General features: G+C 30.6%; 1 protein-coding gene across 9 annotated transcripts in view; it reads left to right on the top strand.

Moving 5' to 3' along the window:
• Positions 1 to 4052: 4052 nt before the first annotated feature.
• The window catches only part of Itpr (Inositol 1,4,5,-trisphosphate receptor), a 123351-nt gene continuing 110392 nt past the window's right edge, over positions 4053 to 17011 (top strand). For 2 of the 9 annotated variants that reach the window (XM_076506981.1, XM_076506975.1), the window contains exons 1-7: positions 4304 to 4651; positions 5286 to 5502; positions 6455 to 6525; positions 9819 to 9934; positions 10905 to 10991; positions 13273 to 13431; positions 16452 to 16550. In XM_076506981.1, coding sequence (XP_076363096.1) covers positions 5408 to 5502; positions 6455 to 6525; positions 9819 to 9934; positions 10905 to 10991; positions 13273 to 13431; positions 16452 to 16550 — 627 coding nt within the window. In that variant the 5' untranslated portion in view covers positions 4304 to 4651; positions 5286 to 5407. The other 7 variants (XM_076506977.1, XM_076506976.1, XM_076506983.1 and 4 more) reach the window with 7 other exon arrangements.

Below are 17011 nucleotides of genomic sequence, written 5' to 3'. Positions count from 1 at the left end.
GAAGAAAACGTCAATATAAGCAAATTATAGTTTTTCTCACTTTATTAATGACTTTAGTACACATTTATGTAATTTAAAATTTTGAAAGAAAAGCAACATATGGTCACAACTGACTAAGCTCTGTTTTTAGGTTTTCAAAAGTTGTTTAAGACGTCTAATTTAAATACAAAGAGCTAAAACATTATCACCCGTGATTGCATTTAGTTTTTGTACAGGTTATTACCAATAAAATTTTGACATTTTCAAATTTCGAATTTTTCACTCAAGTACATGTAGTTAAACAATAAATAATTTCCGGTTTGTTTGTTTTTTTACTCAAAAACATCATTCAGTACAGAAATATAGCCTGGATCTGAGGTCCAGTTCTCTTTGTCGTACCCAAACTTTCAGTGGTTCAGCAGTAACCTTGCAGGCTCGTAATGCTAAAAATCTGGTTTTAATACCGGTGGTGAGTAGAACACAGTAACCAATTGTGTAATTTTATGTTTAACAACGATCATACAACTTCTTGCTATCAAAATATGCTCCAAACTTTAGGGCTATGCATGTGATGTAAGAGTGATGGTTAAATCCCATAATTTAATCAGACTAAAATAACCAATGATATGACAGTAAGTGCTGTTGACCAGCTATCTTCCTTTTAACTTAGCCCCCCGCTAGTACAGCGGTATGTCTCCGGATTTACAACGCTAAAATCAGGGGTTTGATTCCCCGCGGTGGGCTGAGCAGATAGCCCTTAGTGGGCTATCTTTGTGGCTTTGTTATAAGAAAAAAAACCTTTTAAGTTATTAGTTTAAAGTTAGCGATTGTCATATGCATATAGTTCTTGTATAGATTTGTATGAAAATTCTAAAAAATAGCAACAACTATTTGTATTATAATCCCCTATTCTTCTTGTTTCCTCTTCTTTAAACTGAAATTAATTTTCATAGTTTCTAAAAATCGATATAAAACTATATTATATTTATATATTCTACTAAACTGTTTAATTGTATTTTCCATACTTTTCATTCTTAAAATGATAAACAAAGTTTAAGAACGCAAAGCATAAAGTTTAAGACCGGTTAAAACATAAAACTATTTAGTACCTAGAGTGTCAGTGGAAAAAACAATCAGTCACATAATAAAGCAGATTATATTATTTTACTACAATTCAGGGTCCTTAAGGGACCTCTAGCATAGGCCAGAGTATTTAGAAATATTATTCCTGCATTTCAAGATGGCTGGTATGGGTTCTCTACATTATTTTATTAAAAGTTTTAATCCCCATACCAGCCGTCTTGACATATAATTTTACTTCAAATTGGTTTCTCGTCATCAGGAAATATTATTCCTCTTCCTTTATCTTTATGATATTTGAACATTTGTAACTATGGATGTCACATCTTTTATGGACAATCACCTCTGCAAAATCTGAGAGAGAAAATAATCTTAACCATGATTATATTCAATTTTAAGCTTTGATCTTTAAGAGATCCTCAATTTCTCACACAGAAAGTGTGGTATTTTTAGGTAAAACAGATTTCCCAACAAATATGAAATAGACAAGCCTTCAAGTAACATTAGTTTCAATCAAGAAATAAAAGGATTGTTCTGTAGTTAATAACCTGAGTGAGTCTTTTTTTAACTGTAAAATATCCAGTATACACAGATTTGAATAAACGAACAAAATGTTTATTACAACAAAGAAATCGCCACACTCTGCAGATGTAATGAAGTCTATTCTATTGAGATGTGTGTAGTTCTACACGTTTCTTTCCTTCAGGAATAATCTCTTTAGAACTAGAACACGATACTATTGTTAAAACGCTTCACTTGAAGATCTCCTAGTAGAAACTGGCCAAAGAAGGCACATGTGAATTCAACAGGTAAATTCTTTCCCTTATTCAAAATAGTTAAATACACAATGATTAAATAACAGGTAAACTCGCTTAATTTGTCCAGTTGACAGAGTCACCTTGTGATCTTTATTCTCTCACAGCATTATAGTCAACGTCATAGTCAACCAGCATAGGACATTACATTGTCAATGTTTTACTCCGAGTGCTATGTATCATTGCAATACTAACGAGCCCATGGACCCATGCCTCACATTTACAGGGCCGCTGTAATGCATATTTAATTTCTTTAACCAGGTACTGAGCAGTGATTAGTAGGCTAGGTTATTTAAATGGTTTAATGTATATGAATGATACACTTGGGGTCTGTTTTTGGAGAATCCCAGTAAAAGTGTTTTCACAAAATATCTTGCATCTTTAAGGGGTAGTGTGAAAAGTTTTACCTGTGTACAAATCTCAGGGCCGAGACGATGAGTCTGGCACCATATAAAAATCGGCGAGTCCAGCAGTTTTGGAGGATGGGATTTCGGGAAATCTTCGAGTTCCTCAAGGGATATGGTGAAAACTTTACCTTTGTATGAATCTCAGGATTAAGACGATTCATTTAGTATTACTTAGAAGTCGGGTTGACCAGTATATAATAAGACACTGAATCTTATTATACAAACATAGTATAATATTTTTAAATTTTATAAAGTCTGTTTGTAATTAAGCACAAAGCTACATAATGAGCTGACAGTGCTCTGTCCACGACGGGTACAGAAACCCTGCTTCTAGTGTTGTAAGTCTGCAGACATACCGCTTGTCTTAAAACTTCATTTACTTGCTTATTTAATTGAAAATTCGTGTGAAATTTTATTCTTTGATAGGTTGACTGATTTGAAGACGAAAGGCGGAAGACTTTCGAAACGTCATCGTCTACAATTGTGTCTTCACAACAGGCAGTTGCAATACTTTCTACAAAGTTTAATTCAGTGAAATTTTAATTCATTACCTAAACACGAATACAGCAATTCAGACAACTTTATAAGTAAGTAAGCTTTAGTTTTGCTGAGCAACTACTGTGTATTAGTCATTGTTAATATTCAGATTTTCTAAAGCTGATTTTAAACCGGCAATTTTACGGCCGCCATTTTATTTCATCATAGGCTCGGCATGGCAAGGTGGTTTAAGGCGTGCGACTCGTAATCTGAGGGTCGCGGGTTCGCATCCCCGTCGCACCAAGCATGCTCGCCCTTTTAGCCGTGGGGGCGTTATAATGTGACGGTCAATCCCACTATTCGTTGGTAAAAGAGTAGCCCAAGAGTTGGCGGTGGATAGTGATGACTCGCTGCCTTACCTCTAGTCTTACACTGCTAAATTAGGAACGGCTAGCGCAGATAGTCCTCGAGTAGCTTTGCGCGAAATTAAAACAAAACAAAACAAACAATTATTTCATCATGATCCCTATTTAATGTTAAATCCTATCGGACAGATGAGACGTCCATCAATTACTATAGAAAACAAATAAATAAAGGAACTAGAACTAAATAATCTTAAGCATTTTCTGGATAATGTGTCTTTTTTTTAATAAGCATAAAACGTTAAAAATTTTCATGTTATTAAAGCAGGCAGAAGACATACAATAAGCACGCATATCACAAAATACTACACGATTTATGGAAAATGGAAACAAAATTTTTATCTTTTCTGTTTCTACAGGATGTGAAATTAACATCAGGGAATGATATTTATTCTTAGCACACTGAGAAATTATTTTGGGAAAACTATAAACGGCATAATGGGGAAGGCTATTGTTAACTTAAATTTCTTAGTATAATCTTAATCAATGCAACTTTTATAAGCTATCAGGCAAGGCATTTGATTTTAAAACAATAAGAGTTGCACTGATTAAGATTATACTAAGAAATTTAAGTCAACAATAACCTGAGGTGGACTCAGCAGATAGCACAATGTGACTTTGCCCTAAAAACAACAAACAAATAGAATAATGTGCATTTACACACACATAAAACATGGATTGTTTTTCTTTTCCTTCATTGCCTGAGGTCTCTTCAAATAACTAACTCAGTCAAATAACGATAATTAGTTTATTTTGTCATAATTTAGGGAAAAGAGAAATGTTTTGAGCTTTATTATACATATCCATATTGAAGTGAAACTTTGAATTCTAGCTCATATATATAACGTCTCTATTAAAACTATCCTTAATTTGTAAAGGTGACAACAAAAGCTATTATTATTATTATAAGTACCTCAGAGACAAAAAGAAAAGTACCAGCTTTGAGTCACGAAGAGAGGAAGATGAGCAGTTGGTACATGCGTGTAAGTATCATTGTGTCAACAGGTTGTAAAATCGGACGATGTACGAGACTTGAGACGAGCAAATTTACACTCGATTATATTTCAACATGTTTTTAAGCGTAAGCTATTTAAGTTTGTATTGCCTGTTTCATCATGAGGAAGTATATCCTGTTGTTGCATAAGCATCATATTAATGCGTGCTTTTAAACTTTATAATAGCACGAATAAAATCCCAATACATATATGTAAAAATATTCAATGCGACAAGTACGAACTACTATTAGACAGTGGAAGTTGGACTAAGCTAATGTTAGCAACAATAATATTAATACTAGTTCTGTAGTTTGAAGTGTAATAGCACTGTTAGTACTATTTACTTATGCTATTGCTAGTTCTAAACATTACTACTGGTTGTCTTACAACTTAGAAGTTACAGTATGACCTAAATATCGGCCCTTGACCCGACATTTATTTGTCACTTTTATCAGGTGATAAAATTGAAAGCTGAAGTAAGTGTAACTTGTTTTGGGCTGATTGTTAATCTGATAATTAAGTCTTCATCATACTATTGTGCCAGTTGTTACTTTCAGAAGTTATAAATAAAGTCTAGACATTTTTACAGTTTTATTTGTTATTATAATTTTTAATTTGTATAGCTTTAAATTAGTTTAATGTGTATTTTACTGTAATGTAGGCTATATTGTATAATAATTGCATAGCGACAGGGGTTTAAAATATTGTGTACAAAAATGGTTTTATTTTAATATGTATGAGCTTAATGGATAGTTTATAAAATAGCAGTTTTCAGTGGAGTAAACATTTTTGTTCTTAATGGAAGGGGGAGTAGAATGTGTAACCAAATTCTAGATGGTGAGTTTGTTTTGAACTTCTACATTGAGTGTTCAGTTTAAGGATAGCTTTGGGAGAAGAAAGGTAAACATGTTTGTCCTTCTAAAGCTCTGAGTTTATTAAAGTTATGGATGTTGTAGATAAGCAACTGAGGGAAAAGAGATATAGTTAGTTTTATTCTTGCAAAGTTTCTATCTTCCTATTTTACATTAATAATAACAATTACTACTACACCAATGGTTACTTCCTCATCAGTGAAGACTTGCATTATTTTCTTGTTTTTTGTATTTTTAGTATCTGAATATTATAGAAAGAAACATCTTACAACAGTTAAAAGTGACTTGGAAACTTATCTAATTTAATGACTTCAAAGTTGAACACTTACCTCAGCCTGAGAGAGAAAACTTGAAACCAAAATGACAGAAGTTGGCCAAGCAAAATTTCTGTACATAGGAGATACTGTATCTATGTATGCTGAAGGAAGTGTTACAGGCTTTTTAAGCACTTTAGGGTAAGTGTCTCTAAAAGTTTAAAATTTTTGTGGTAAATATTGATTTTTGAGAGTAAAGTATTGCCATGCTTATACATGTGTTTCCCAACAAAGAAGAGGAATTGGAGATTAGATATATGTACACAATCTATTGGTTAACAACTATAAAACTAAAGATAAATAATAAAAAGTTTGCTCTCATCATAATTAGATTAAAGAGAGAAATATTGGGCCTTCTCCTTTTTATTATTTTCTTCAGTTTAAAATAGTTTACTTTCATAAAATTTGGTGTTGTATTAGTTCATTATGATTTGTTTATTTTAGTGTTTCATCAAAACACATTTTTCAAAACTTGGTAATAATAAAAGAAAGAAATATGCAAAACTATTTGACATATTTTGAATATTTAAATGGATAAACTCAAAATTAAATAAAAGTGACAATTTGTTTAGGTAATTTTAACATGCATAGACTTCTTTGTAAATCTGCCCTACCTTAAATTAAAAATCATATACCTAACAGAAAAATAGTTGATAAAGCTCCATACATCAGATATTTGTAATAAATTTATTCCATCAATACTGTAGGAAAAAATCAGAAGGTTATTCAAACAGATTTCAATTTTATTATTTATCTTTGATCTACTCAGCTGGAATTGCTTTGTCACAACATTTCAGTGTGTACTTTAGCCTTCAAAAATGTTTGAATACCTATCACATTAAACTGTTTTATTATTGTAGGTTCGTATGTTTCTCACTAAACAATAGTACAAAATACTGGACAATGTTTATACTAGCCACATTATCTGAAGGTTCAGAGATTGAACAGTTTTTTATATGCTTGTTTAAAGTTCATCCAGTAATAAGGTAAAGATTTTCAATCAAAATTTCAATAAATTGGTTTAAAAACAAGTGGTAAATTGAAACAATGTGATTGTATTAGTTTGGTTGCATTTTTTTTCTCTTTTTCTTAGACTAGTTGATGATAGATGTGTTGTGAACCCTAATGGTGGGGATTTAGAAAATCCTCCCAAAAAATTTCGAGGTGAGTCATGTATTAAAGATACTCTAAGTGCATGTTTATATAGTCTATTTAAAGATAGAAGTGTTTTTAGTTGGTACATGAAATCTAAATATGTCCCAATGTTCTGTATGTTGAGTAATTTAATTCTGTCACAAACCTTCTAACTACTGAAAACTTGTATACACTAACTTCAGCATGAAGTTAATATTAAAATTACCAGTTGAGGTCCACATGGATTCCATTTGCTTGTTAAACACATTTTCCTAAACTTCTGTATTAAGTTGCTTTTTGGTCTATCACTTTGTTGGATATATGATCTCTTATGACATATGACCCAAGTATAAAAAGTTTTAAATGTACTTTAACTATTGCATTTAATCCCATTAATTACTGTAGAGTTCCTGTATGTATTTTAAATATTAAATTAATTAATGAGCTTGTTTTTTTTTCTCAGTTCTTTACACTGAATAAACATAAACTTACTCAGTATGATGCATTATATAGACTTGACCAGTAATCAACAGTATGAAAAATAAGTTAATTTAACAGTTAACAAACAACATTTCAGAGACAAAAAAAACTATAGATTATTTCTGCTGGAAATTTGACAAATAACACTATGTAGCACAAATTTTGATCCTGAATAGTATGTTATTTTTTAATTGCTTGTGTTGTAAAAGTACAGAAAATGACCATTATTCCCTTCAAACTTTGCTTTTATGACCTAGATAATGAAATTTAGAAATTAACCTGTTTTCTATGTAAAAATGGGCAAATTTGCACATTTTCATTTACACAAGGTCTGAATAAAACAACATATGAATCAAGATGTACATGTATTTATACTAAAGTTATACAAAAATGTTTAGAAGTGAGTAGTTTTTTGAGATTTGCAACTGTAATGTAAATCACTTTCATGTATCAGCCCCAAATATAGTCTCCAATCATGTTTTTTTTATACGCTTCTTGGTAGCTGCATTCAAAGTCCAGTACATCTTGGTGGAAGCACTCACCTTACTCCTCTAAGTATGCTCCCATGTTCTCCTTAAATTTATCAAGATGAACATCAAGGATATGGACTTTCAGAAACCAAGTAAAATGAGGTGCCCAGGGTTTGTCCTGATCCCCGACAGGCATGCCAAAATATGCCTTGTAGGCTTAAAACATTTCATCAGATGCTATCACAGAGTACTTTTTCACTATTGTCTTGATAAATTGGCTATGTGTGTAGCAGAATGTGTCTGGAGAATGCTTGCAGCTTCTTGATGCCATCTCTGATAAAATCAGATAGGTCTATGTATTCTTTGATAGATTGTTTAGGTAGAATATTCATGATGAAACTGTAGAATGAATGGCAACTATCTGTTGTGAAGACACAAGTGTAGAGGACAATGTTTTGAAAGTCTTCTGCATTTCAAAACATTTTCCTCTACACTTGTGTCTCCACAACAGGCAGTTGTTGTCCATTCTACAAAGTTTCACTTAGACAGCTAAGACTGAACTGAAGTGGTGAGTGGTGAGCTTTTATATATATTACTATGGAAAGTTCTGGAAAATTCTAAAAGGTTCTTGAAAATTCTCGTATGTTCTACAACATTCCAGAAAGTACTTGAAACTTCTTGTAAGGTTGAGAAAATTCTCTGTCAGCTACTCAGCACTGAATCTACCTGGAATGTTCTGGAAAATAGGTAAATTTTAAAATTTCATTACCCAGGTCACAAAAGCAAAGTTTGAAGAGAAAAATAGGGTCTTATCCATTTGCTTCAGGCATAAGCAATTGGGAAATAACAGTTTCTGCCCAGGAACAAGAAAAAGTAAAAATGTTGTTACATAGTGTAATTTACTTATTTTCTAAATGGACATTTTTCATTTTTAAACAAACATGAACTATTAGTACTAGAATCTGAACAGTTAATAGGAAATTTTGATTTCAAACAATAGTTGATAAATACTTTTTTTATATACTTTTATTATATTTGTAAGAAACAGTATTATTGGGTAGTTTAAATAATCAAATATAAAAGTTGATCATTTTTGTGGCATTAATCAACCTAATCATAATTTTCATTACTTGATTACCAAAGATAATTGATTATCTTGATTAAATAATTAATCACCTTGTTGAAATATTAACATTTGAAATTGTCAGATCCATAAATAAATATTTATATGTAAGACAACAGTTTATTTAAAACTGTTTTGCACATTAAATTGTTTACATTAAAAAATAGTGGAGAAAATTATGATTGATGAAATGTATGTGAAAAATGTATTTAGATGCCTTGTGTTTGTATATTGAATGCATAATTTTGTGCCATTCCATAAATCATCAACACAGCTATGTTCCATGTCTAAGTTTTGTAAAATTTTATTTTTTTTCAAAATTTAAAATATTTAAAGTGGAAAACAGTTTTTAATAAACTTTTGTTCCATGTGCATCAATTTATTATTTATTTCTGTGTATCTGTCTTCATTATGTACTTTTTATTGCAATTTAATATTTTTACTTTTGATATATTTGTCATTTTAACCATTTAACTGGGGAAGACAAGTTTATTTGGCTTCCATTTGTTGCATTTCTCCTGGGGAAGATAAGTTAACTTGGCCTGATGTCATTTGACCATTTCTGAAATGGGGAGGCTGTTTTATCTTGTCTCAACAATTATGTCTTCTTTTATAGCTATTCTATGTTGTTTACCAGATGTTTTGTTTATATGGCTGGGATGGTACTAATGGTGTAATTTAGCAGTTCTTTACCACTGAAATAAGGTCATCAAACTGATGTTGTTAGTCTAGAAAGTGAAAATAGTCAAATGCAGACTTGGTATCAACTTTAGAATCTGATTATAACAATGAATCATCACTAGATAAAATTTCAGTCAAAATTGATGCAGCTGTTGCCTAAAAACATCTGTTTGTCATTACTTTGGAGGTAAAAAATTACTAAATTACACCACCAGTACATAGACATATAACCAAAACATCAAGTAAACAATATAGAATAGCTATAAAAGAAGAAATAATTGCTCAGACGAGATAAAACTCCCCCTTTCAGAAATGTTTAAATGACATCAGGAGGAGTTAACTCGTCTTCCCCAAGAGAAATACAATATGCGGAAGCTGATTAACTATAACAAATTTGACAGTATTTGGTTAAAATAGTTACCTATTGAGTGAGAATTTAACCACTGGAAATATCCCTGGTTGAGGGGTTAAGCCTGTTACAGGTCTGATTTTTGTATACATTTACAAAAGTTTATTGTTCATTTCTGAATTCTTGTTCTTCAATATTGTCATTTGATTGTTTGCTTCAGATTGTTTGTTTAAGATGTGCCCTATGAATCGCTATTCTGCTCAGAAACAGTTTTGGAAAGCAGCTAAACAGAGTACCACATCAGCCACTGATGCAGTCCTGTTGAAAAAGCTCCATGTAAGGAATTAGTTAGATAATAGCAGTATGACATTTTGCATATCAACTTAACCAAATAATTTGTTAATGTGTTTGTCTTGAAAAACAGTGATATGAACATATTGTAATGACTATAACAAAACACTCTGATGTTGCTTATTAGCTAAAAATGTATATTCTTAAACAAGCAGCTGATAGCATATATGATGGTACTTATTGAATATTCAGTATTTTATTCAAATAAGCCTTGAACTTTTTTATTTTAAAAAAAGGTCAAAATTAGTCAATACTATATTGCTGTTATTCTCTCATGTCAAGGGCTAGCTTTTCTTGTTGACCACTGACACAGTTCAAAATAGTATCTAATTAGTTTAAGACATAGGTAGACCCATTTTATCATTGCTTTAAACTGATTTTCTTAAATCTTCCATGGTATTTATATTACTAGTTCCTCATTCAACTCAAAATAGCATGGGTGCATCTCAGAAGGTTGCTCAGGATGTTACAAGTATTCTCTTAAGTCTTATCCAAATATTGTAATTTAAAGTGTATTCATGTCTTGTATATGACAAATAATGTACCAGTAATTTAATTCTGTCTTTTTCTAAGGATTTATTTAATTTGAACTTGTATGTGGCAAGATCTACAATACACATTTTTTATGCTATTTCAATCCATTGTATTGTAGTCTTTTATCAGTGAGATAAAATATCTTTAATATAAAAGTCTGTTGATTATATATATAATAAATGATTAGAATGAAATTAAGTTTCTGTTTCTGTAAAGAGATATCACATTTATGATGCATTATTTTGAAACACTTCTGCTTTTTATCTTTCAAGTTTTTTCCCTCATTGCTTTTGACAGCCATTTATAGCATCAAGGCACTTCACATAACTTGTATTCTATTTAGTATCTTTATTTAGCCTCTGAAATAGTTAGAAACGTTCTTGATACAGTTGAAAACATTGTTTGTTACACTGTTATTTAGCATGCAGCAGAACTGGAGAAAAAGCAAAATGAATCAGAAAATAAGAAACTTGTTGGATCTAAGATCCAGTATGGTGGTGTAATTCAGGTATACTTAAATATCTTGCATAAACTCATTCAGCAAACATTTGGTTAAACTGTGTTATGGTAGACTAATTACAGTTAATTAACTTACTGTCAAGTACATTGTACAAGAGTAATTAAAGAGAGTTATTTTACAATATGTTAGAGTAATTATGTTAACATATGTTATGGAATATGTTAGTGGAATAATTCAGATATGCTAACTTAATGTTCTATTGTACTGTAGGTTAAGCAATTTAAATAACACCCATAATGTATCACATTATGAATACTCTATTTCTTAAGCTTAGATATATTAGCAGCAAGAAGTTTTAAAGTCAAATAGTCAAGAGTAATTAAGGGTATACCACTGAGATTGTGTATAAGTTATTTAAGCAGTGAAAAGCTACAAACAAAACCCTGAAATATCCATGGGGCAAAATAATTTTAACACTCAATACAAAGAATTTACATTATTATCTACATTATCCAGAAAAATTCAATAAAAGAAGCATGTTTCAGTGAACATTCAGACATTTTGACCATAGTATTTTGAAACCCTGCGTTTGTACCTCAGAAAGATGTTTAACACCAAATTTACTTGAAAAGTTGACTACAGAAGAAACTATACAAGATTCTTATTCTGATTTACCACTTCAACTATCCAAAGTTACAGAAACTGTTATCATGAGAAAAACAGTAAATATTTTAATAAAGATGTCTACCAAATTTTTTGAACCTTTAAAAGTGTATACATTTCTTAAATTTGAAAGTATACAAAATTGCCAACTTTGCCATAGTTCAACAGGCAGTTTTCCTTTATATGGTAAAGCAGAATTCTTAAATAAAGGAGCTAACAAAGATGTACATGTAAAAAGCATCACAAATTGAATTTGGTATCAATAGCTTTGTCAGTGATCTTACACCTAATCATATTCAAAAGTCTTTTGTCCCAGTTATGAATAAGAGTAAAACTTGTGAGCTTGTGAAAATAGTTCCAAGTACAGTGGAGCGCCATTAAGCTGAGGACCAATTAACCACAAAATTGCTTAAGTTGCTGTAGCAAGTCTTGTTCCAAAATTTTTGATGTATTAAATCTACTACCTGGCTTTTTAAAGTTTCTCACACTCTCATTACTCAGCATGAAACTAACTTTTTGTTTATATTTGTTATGTTTTTAAAAATGTGAAATAAAATAGTTTGAAATGTATTTTATTTGTTTTTTCTTATTTGTTTACTGCCAGTTAATAAATTCGGTATTAAAAATTTAATAATTTATGCAAGTGCACAATATTGCTACCACGAGATTTAAAATGGCGGCCCGCATGTAACACGGGAAGACGAAATTTTACAATAAAAAGGTTTATTTTTATTGTAATCTTTATATTATTAATAAATCTTAATCAAAATTGTGTTGATTATTTTATTTATTAAAAAGGGGAAAGCGAACCATCGCAATGCATTGGTCGTTTGTGTTAAAACGGCACTTGTCAATTGTATCTGAATAGTCTATATATTAATATTATAATGATCACGCAATGACCCGGATGAGGTTCCTCAGCGGAGCTGTTGGCGACTTCAGCTTTTCAGTCACAAAGGTTTAAGCCGCGGACCACTTAAGCTGTGGTTAAGCAGGTTGACCCCCTAAATACCGCGGCTTAACGGCACTCCACGGTATGTTGAAACTGAATTTAATAGCCGACACTAATCAAAACAGACTTTCTTTAAAATCAGACAAAGAAAGTTGGATGCATTTAGAACTATAATACTAAAAATGGTAGGTAATGAAGTAATGTGAATTTTGGAAAGATGGTTAATCAGTTTTAGAGTAATTAAAAGACAGAATTATAACTACTTAAAGCATTAATAACTACATTACTGGGCATAATGCTGTGGTGCAGATGTCTTTTAGATTAACTTTAGAAGTGATAATTTGTATTCTGAGAAATTAGTAAAGTGAACCATGAGACCTTGTTTTTTAGTTTTTTTCACTTTAAATTAAAAAACATATGTTAGAAAGTATAAATTAAGAAATATTTATAGATACAAAATGTTTTGCTTGTAATATCAGTAAGGCACCTATAATGTTAAGAATCTCAGTTTCTTAAAAACTGTAGGTGCCACTCTGTTTATTTATAGCATGATTATTATGATATTATTATTTCTCAGAAAATATGAATTTTATTACATTTTTGAACAATGTATCTACCATACCAAAAGTGATATGTTTGAAAACAAAACTTTTTTAAACTTAGTATAAAACATGTTATTAGTTTAGTGTGAGACCAATGTCATTTGATATTTAGCTTCTTCACATCAAGAGCAATAAATATCTGACAGTCAACAAACGGCTTCCAGCACTACTGGAGAAAAATGCAATGAGAGTTTATCTTGACTCTGCAGGAGACGAAGGATCATGGTTTTACATTGTTCCATTTTATAAACTTAGAACTACAGGTGACAATGTAGGTAGTGAAATAATACTGTACATTTTATTTTAGAGTAGAAAATATTTTTAGTTATTTATTCTTATGTTTGTTTAATGAGAGTGAAACACAAATACCAAACATGAGACTTATTGTCATCCATAAGAAATAATGCTTGCCTATTTTTTACTAGAAGATTCACAATTTCTCAATTAATCTGAAATAATGATTTTTTGTTTAATATAAAAGTATTAATTTTCGTTTGCCATTAGTCATTGACTTTTGCTAGTTCATTGCAAGTGAAAATTGAACCAATTTATAATATCTATAAAAGTGTGGAACGTTGCAAGTGGGATGGAAACAATAAATTCTTAGATTTGTAGTTCATAATAGCACTGGCAGAATTCTTTTTCAGAATATTCGTGTGTAGCAAAAAGTGGAAAAAATTTGAAAAGTAGTAAAACAAACATGTTTTACAAACTCCTGTGTTTTGGTGTAAAGCAGACTGGAGTTAGGTTTATAATTCTCTTTTTATCATTGTGAACTTCTTTTGTTAGGTCTTATTTTTTTGAAAATTTACTTTCAAACTTTGCATTTACCTTCCACTTTTTGCATGTTTTATACATATTACTGATTCATATTATTTTTATATAATAAGTGCATTTTATTTGAAAGGTTATTTTCTGTAATTTTTTCACTCACATTTTTAAAGATAACCTTACATGCTAGAACTGTGAAATATATTAATGGTGTTGATTACTTCATCCTGTCTCTGCACATGTTATTATTCTGCAGCTGTTTGCATTCATTTTGTCTGTAATAATTTACACTCTCAAGTGTGTGAGAATCCCTTCTTTCAAAGTTTTTTTTTTAGTTTTTGCTTCAAATACCTTTTCAAGGATAGTGAAGCAGGTTGACCTCAAATTTGGCCTGTTTTTCCCAATTGATCTCATAAGATGTTATTACCTACACCAAATTAATAAATGAAATCATATTTTAAATATGTAAACATTACATGTGACTCATAACATTGCTGAACTTGTCATTTCCTGCCTTGTTGTCTTGTACCTGGAAAAAACAGATACAGGATCATGGTGTGAATGTGTATTGTGGGAGTGAATGAAGTGTGCATTAGACTAATAAAAAGGAGATAGCAATTCTTAGTTATTTATGTACAACTGTGAAAGTATTATTCCAAGTTTATTTAACATTTATACATTATCATTTGTGTTTAATAGGTAACATTGTTATCTTTGTAATATGCAATGTATTTTCTTGGTGTATTGTAAGGTAAAGTTACATTGAGTTCATTATTAAGTGCTGAGTGAGTTATAGTATGCTAAAGAGCTTACAGTTTTGATTTCTCTTTAGATAGAAATGACTGTGAAATGTGTCTCAATGTTTTGCTACCTTAAACTTATGATGCTCATGTTCCAATTGACATGGCAGTCACTGCCTTTATTACATGATGTTCATATTCCAATTGACATTTGTATTTTTGTTAAAAATTGCTTAAACAAAAGTAACTGTAAAAACTCAGTTCATTTGAATATTTTGATTTGAAGGGAGACAGAGAGAGTATTATTTGAGACTGTATGTGCAAAGAATAAGATAAACCAGTAACTAAGAACTAAGAAAATAATACATAATAATTTGAGCACTATACATAAGAAAAGGAAAATATGATATTGAGGACAGTATTAAAGAAGATATCTCTACATATTTAACTCAGTTAACTGTGCACCAGACCATATTTTTATTGAGCATTATAAAAAACTTCATTGATTTTAATAGAATACCACACAAATTATCTTGACAGTCAGTAAAAAAATGTTTAACTGAAAATCTGATATTCTTTATTTTCTGTAGGCTTTACTTATCTTTAACTACATTACACTTATTCTGATTGATCTTGAGATTAATTTCTGCCTTCTTAAGAGAGGAAAAAACCTTTGCTTCTACTGTGTATTTTATCCATGAGCTGTCTGCCATATTTAAAATAAGTAAATTTAATATAAAGGTTGAATTTTGTTCAATAAGTTAAAATGGACAAATGCTAATGAAACGTAACTTCTAATTGCTTTTTGTTTTTGCTCTAGCATTAATTGAATAGCTGATATAATGTAATTCAGATAGAGTTTATTGTACAAATATTCATATTGTATTAAGTGTTGCTTTCAATTCAAATTGTGCATCATTTAAAAGAAAATCTTAAGTTTGTGTGGTAATGTTCTTGCTTTTGTTGCTCAGATTGTCCCCACGAGACAACTGTGTTGTCATTCTTCTAGCTTGTAATGGCATAAGTTAGTTGTGTAACATTTTGAAACCAATCTCTATGTAGCCAGACTGTGATCTTCAATTTTCTCAGACTCTAAAAACTAAAAATTTATTAATCTTGGCTACTTTTAATCAAGAGAATATTAAATCTAATGTTCACTGACACTTTCAGATACTACTGACAGTAAAAAACATTGATGGGAAAAAAGTTGTTTTTACCTATTATCAGAGAGAGTAACTTCGTGCAACTTTTGTGATAAATCTTAAATGATTTTGTCATTAATTAGATATCAAGTTAAAATAAATAGTGTTGGCATGATTTAATTTGAAAGATTAGCTGAAAGACACGGCAATAATAGGGTTACTCGAGAAAAGAAGGTTTGCATCATTATGAGAAAAGTGATATATAATGTGAAGTTAGTAACATTATGTTTTTATTTCATAGGTCTGTTTTGTGAGTATTGGCCTCTGCTTCATTTATTGCCTTTTTTCATCGCTGCCTTGTGACCCTCTGCATTATTCTAGTTTAATCATCTAAATTACCTTGAGGGGCCTAAATTAAGAGTTTATTGAGACTGTCCAAAGTTGGTTATGTTTTGTGAATGTATTTTAAAACTAAATGTATTGGTTGCCAGTAAAATAAAACTTTATGGAACTGCTGGTGTATTGGCATTAATGTTAAAAAATACACAAAACCACCACACTGTGATTGTCAACTCCAAAATCACTTTTACAAGTGTAATGGGTTTTACCTCTTAATATTAGTTCTTTAATTTTTCCAGGTTGTTGTTGGAGACAAAGTTGTTCTAACCCCCGTTAATGCTGGTCAGCCACTACATGCTAGTAACCATGAACTACAAGATAATCCTGGCTCTAAAGAGGTGATGAATGGGAAATAAAACAGTTTGTTATTTTAAGTACTATTTCTCTAGTTTATTAATTTTTTTTTTCATACATATAATCAGAAAAGGTTAAAAACTTGATTTTAAGTTGAAAAAAAAGCATAATAAAGAAAGTAGGTGTTTTTATGATTCACAATAAAATGATATGTTTGTCTTTTAAACAAAGATTTGGAGTCAGATGGTCATAGTAGAGAGGCGTACAACACATGTCTTGTGGGCCAAACTTAGTCAGTCAGCTCATTTTGTATAGCCTGCAACACAAAATTGTAGTGCACAAAGTTGAAAGTTTTTTTGTTTTCTTTAATTTGATGGGAATTTTTTTGTCTGTTGTTAAATTAAAGAGTTTTTGCATTACAATTTAATAGATATTCTGTCCAGTAGTCTTTAGTTTATAGAAAATGCAGTTTGCTCAAAACCTTTTGGAGAAAGAAATATTATGG

The sequence above is a fragment of the Tachypleus tridentatus genome, chromosome 6 (assembly GCF_004210375.1).
Source record: "Tachypleus tridentatus isolate NWPU-2018 chromosome 6, ASM421037v1, whole genome shotgun sequence".
Lineage (NCBI taxonomy): Eukaryota > Metazoa > Arthropoda > Merostomata > Xiphosura > Limulidae > Tachypleus > Tachypleus tridentatus.
The sequence above is the reverse complement of the archived record's forward strand: the minus strand, read 5'-3'. Positions and strand labels throughout refer to the sequence as shown.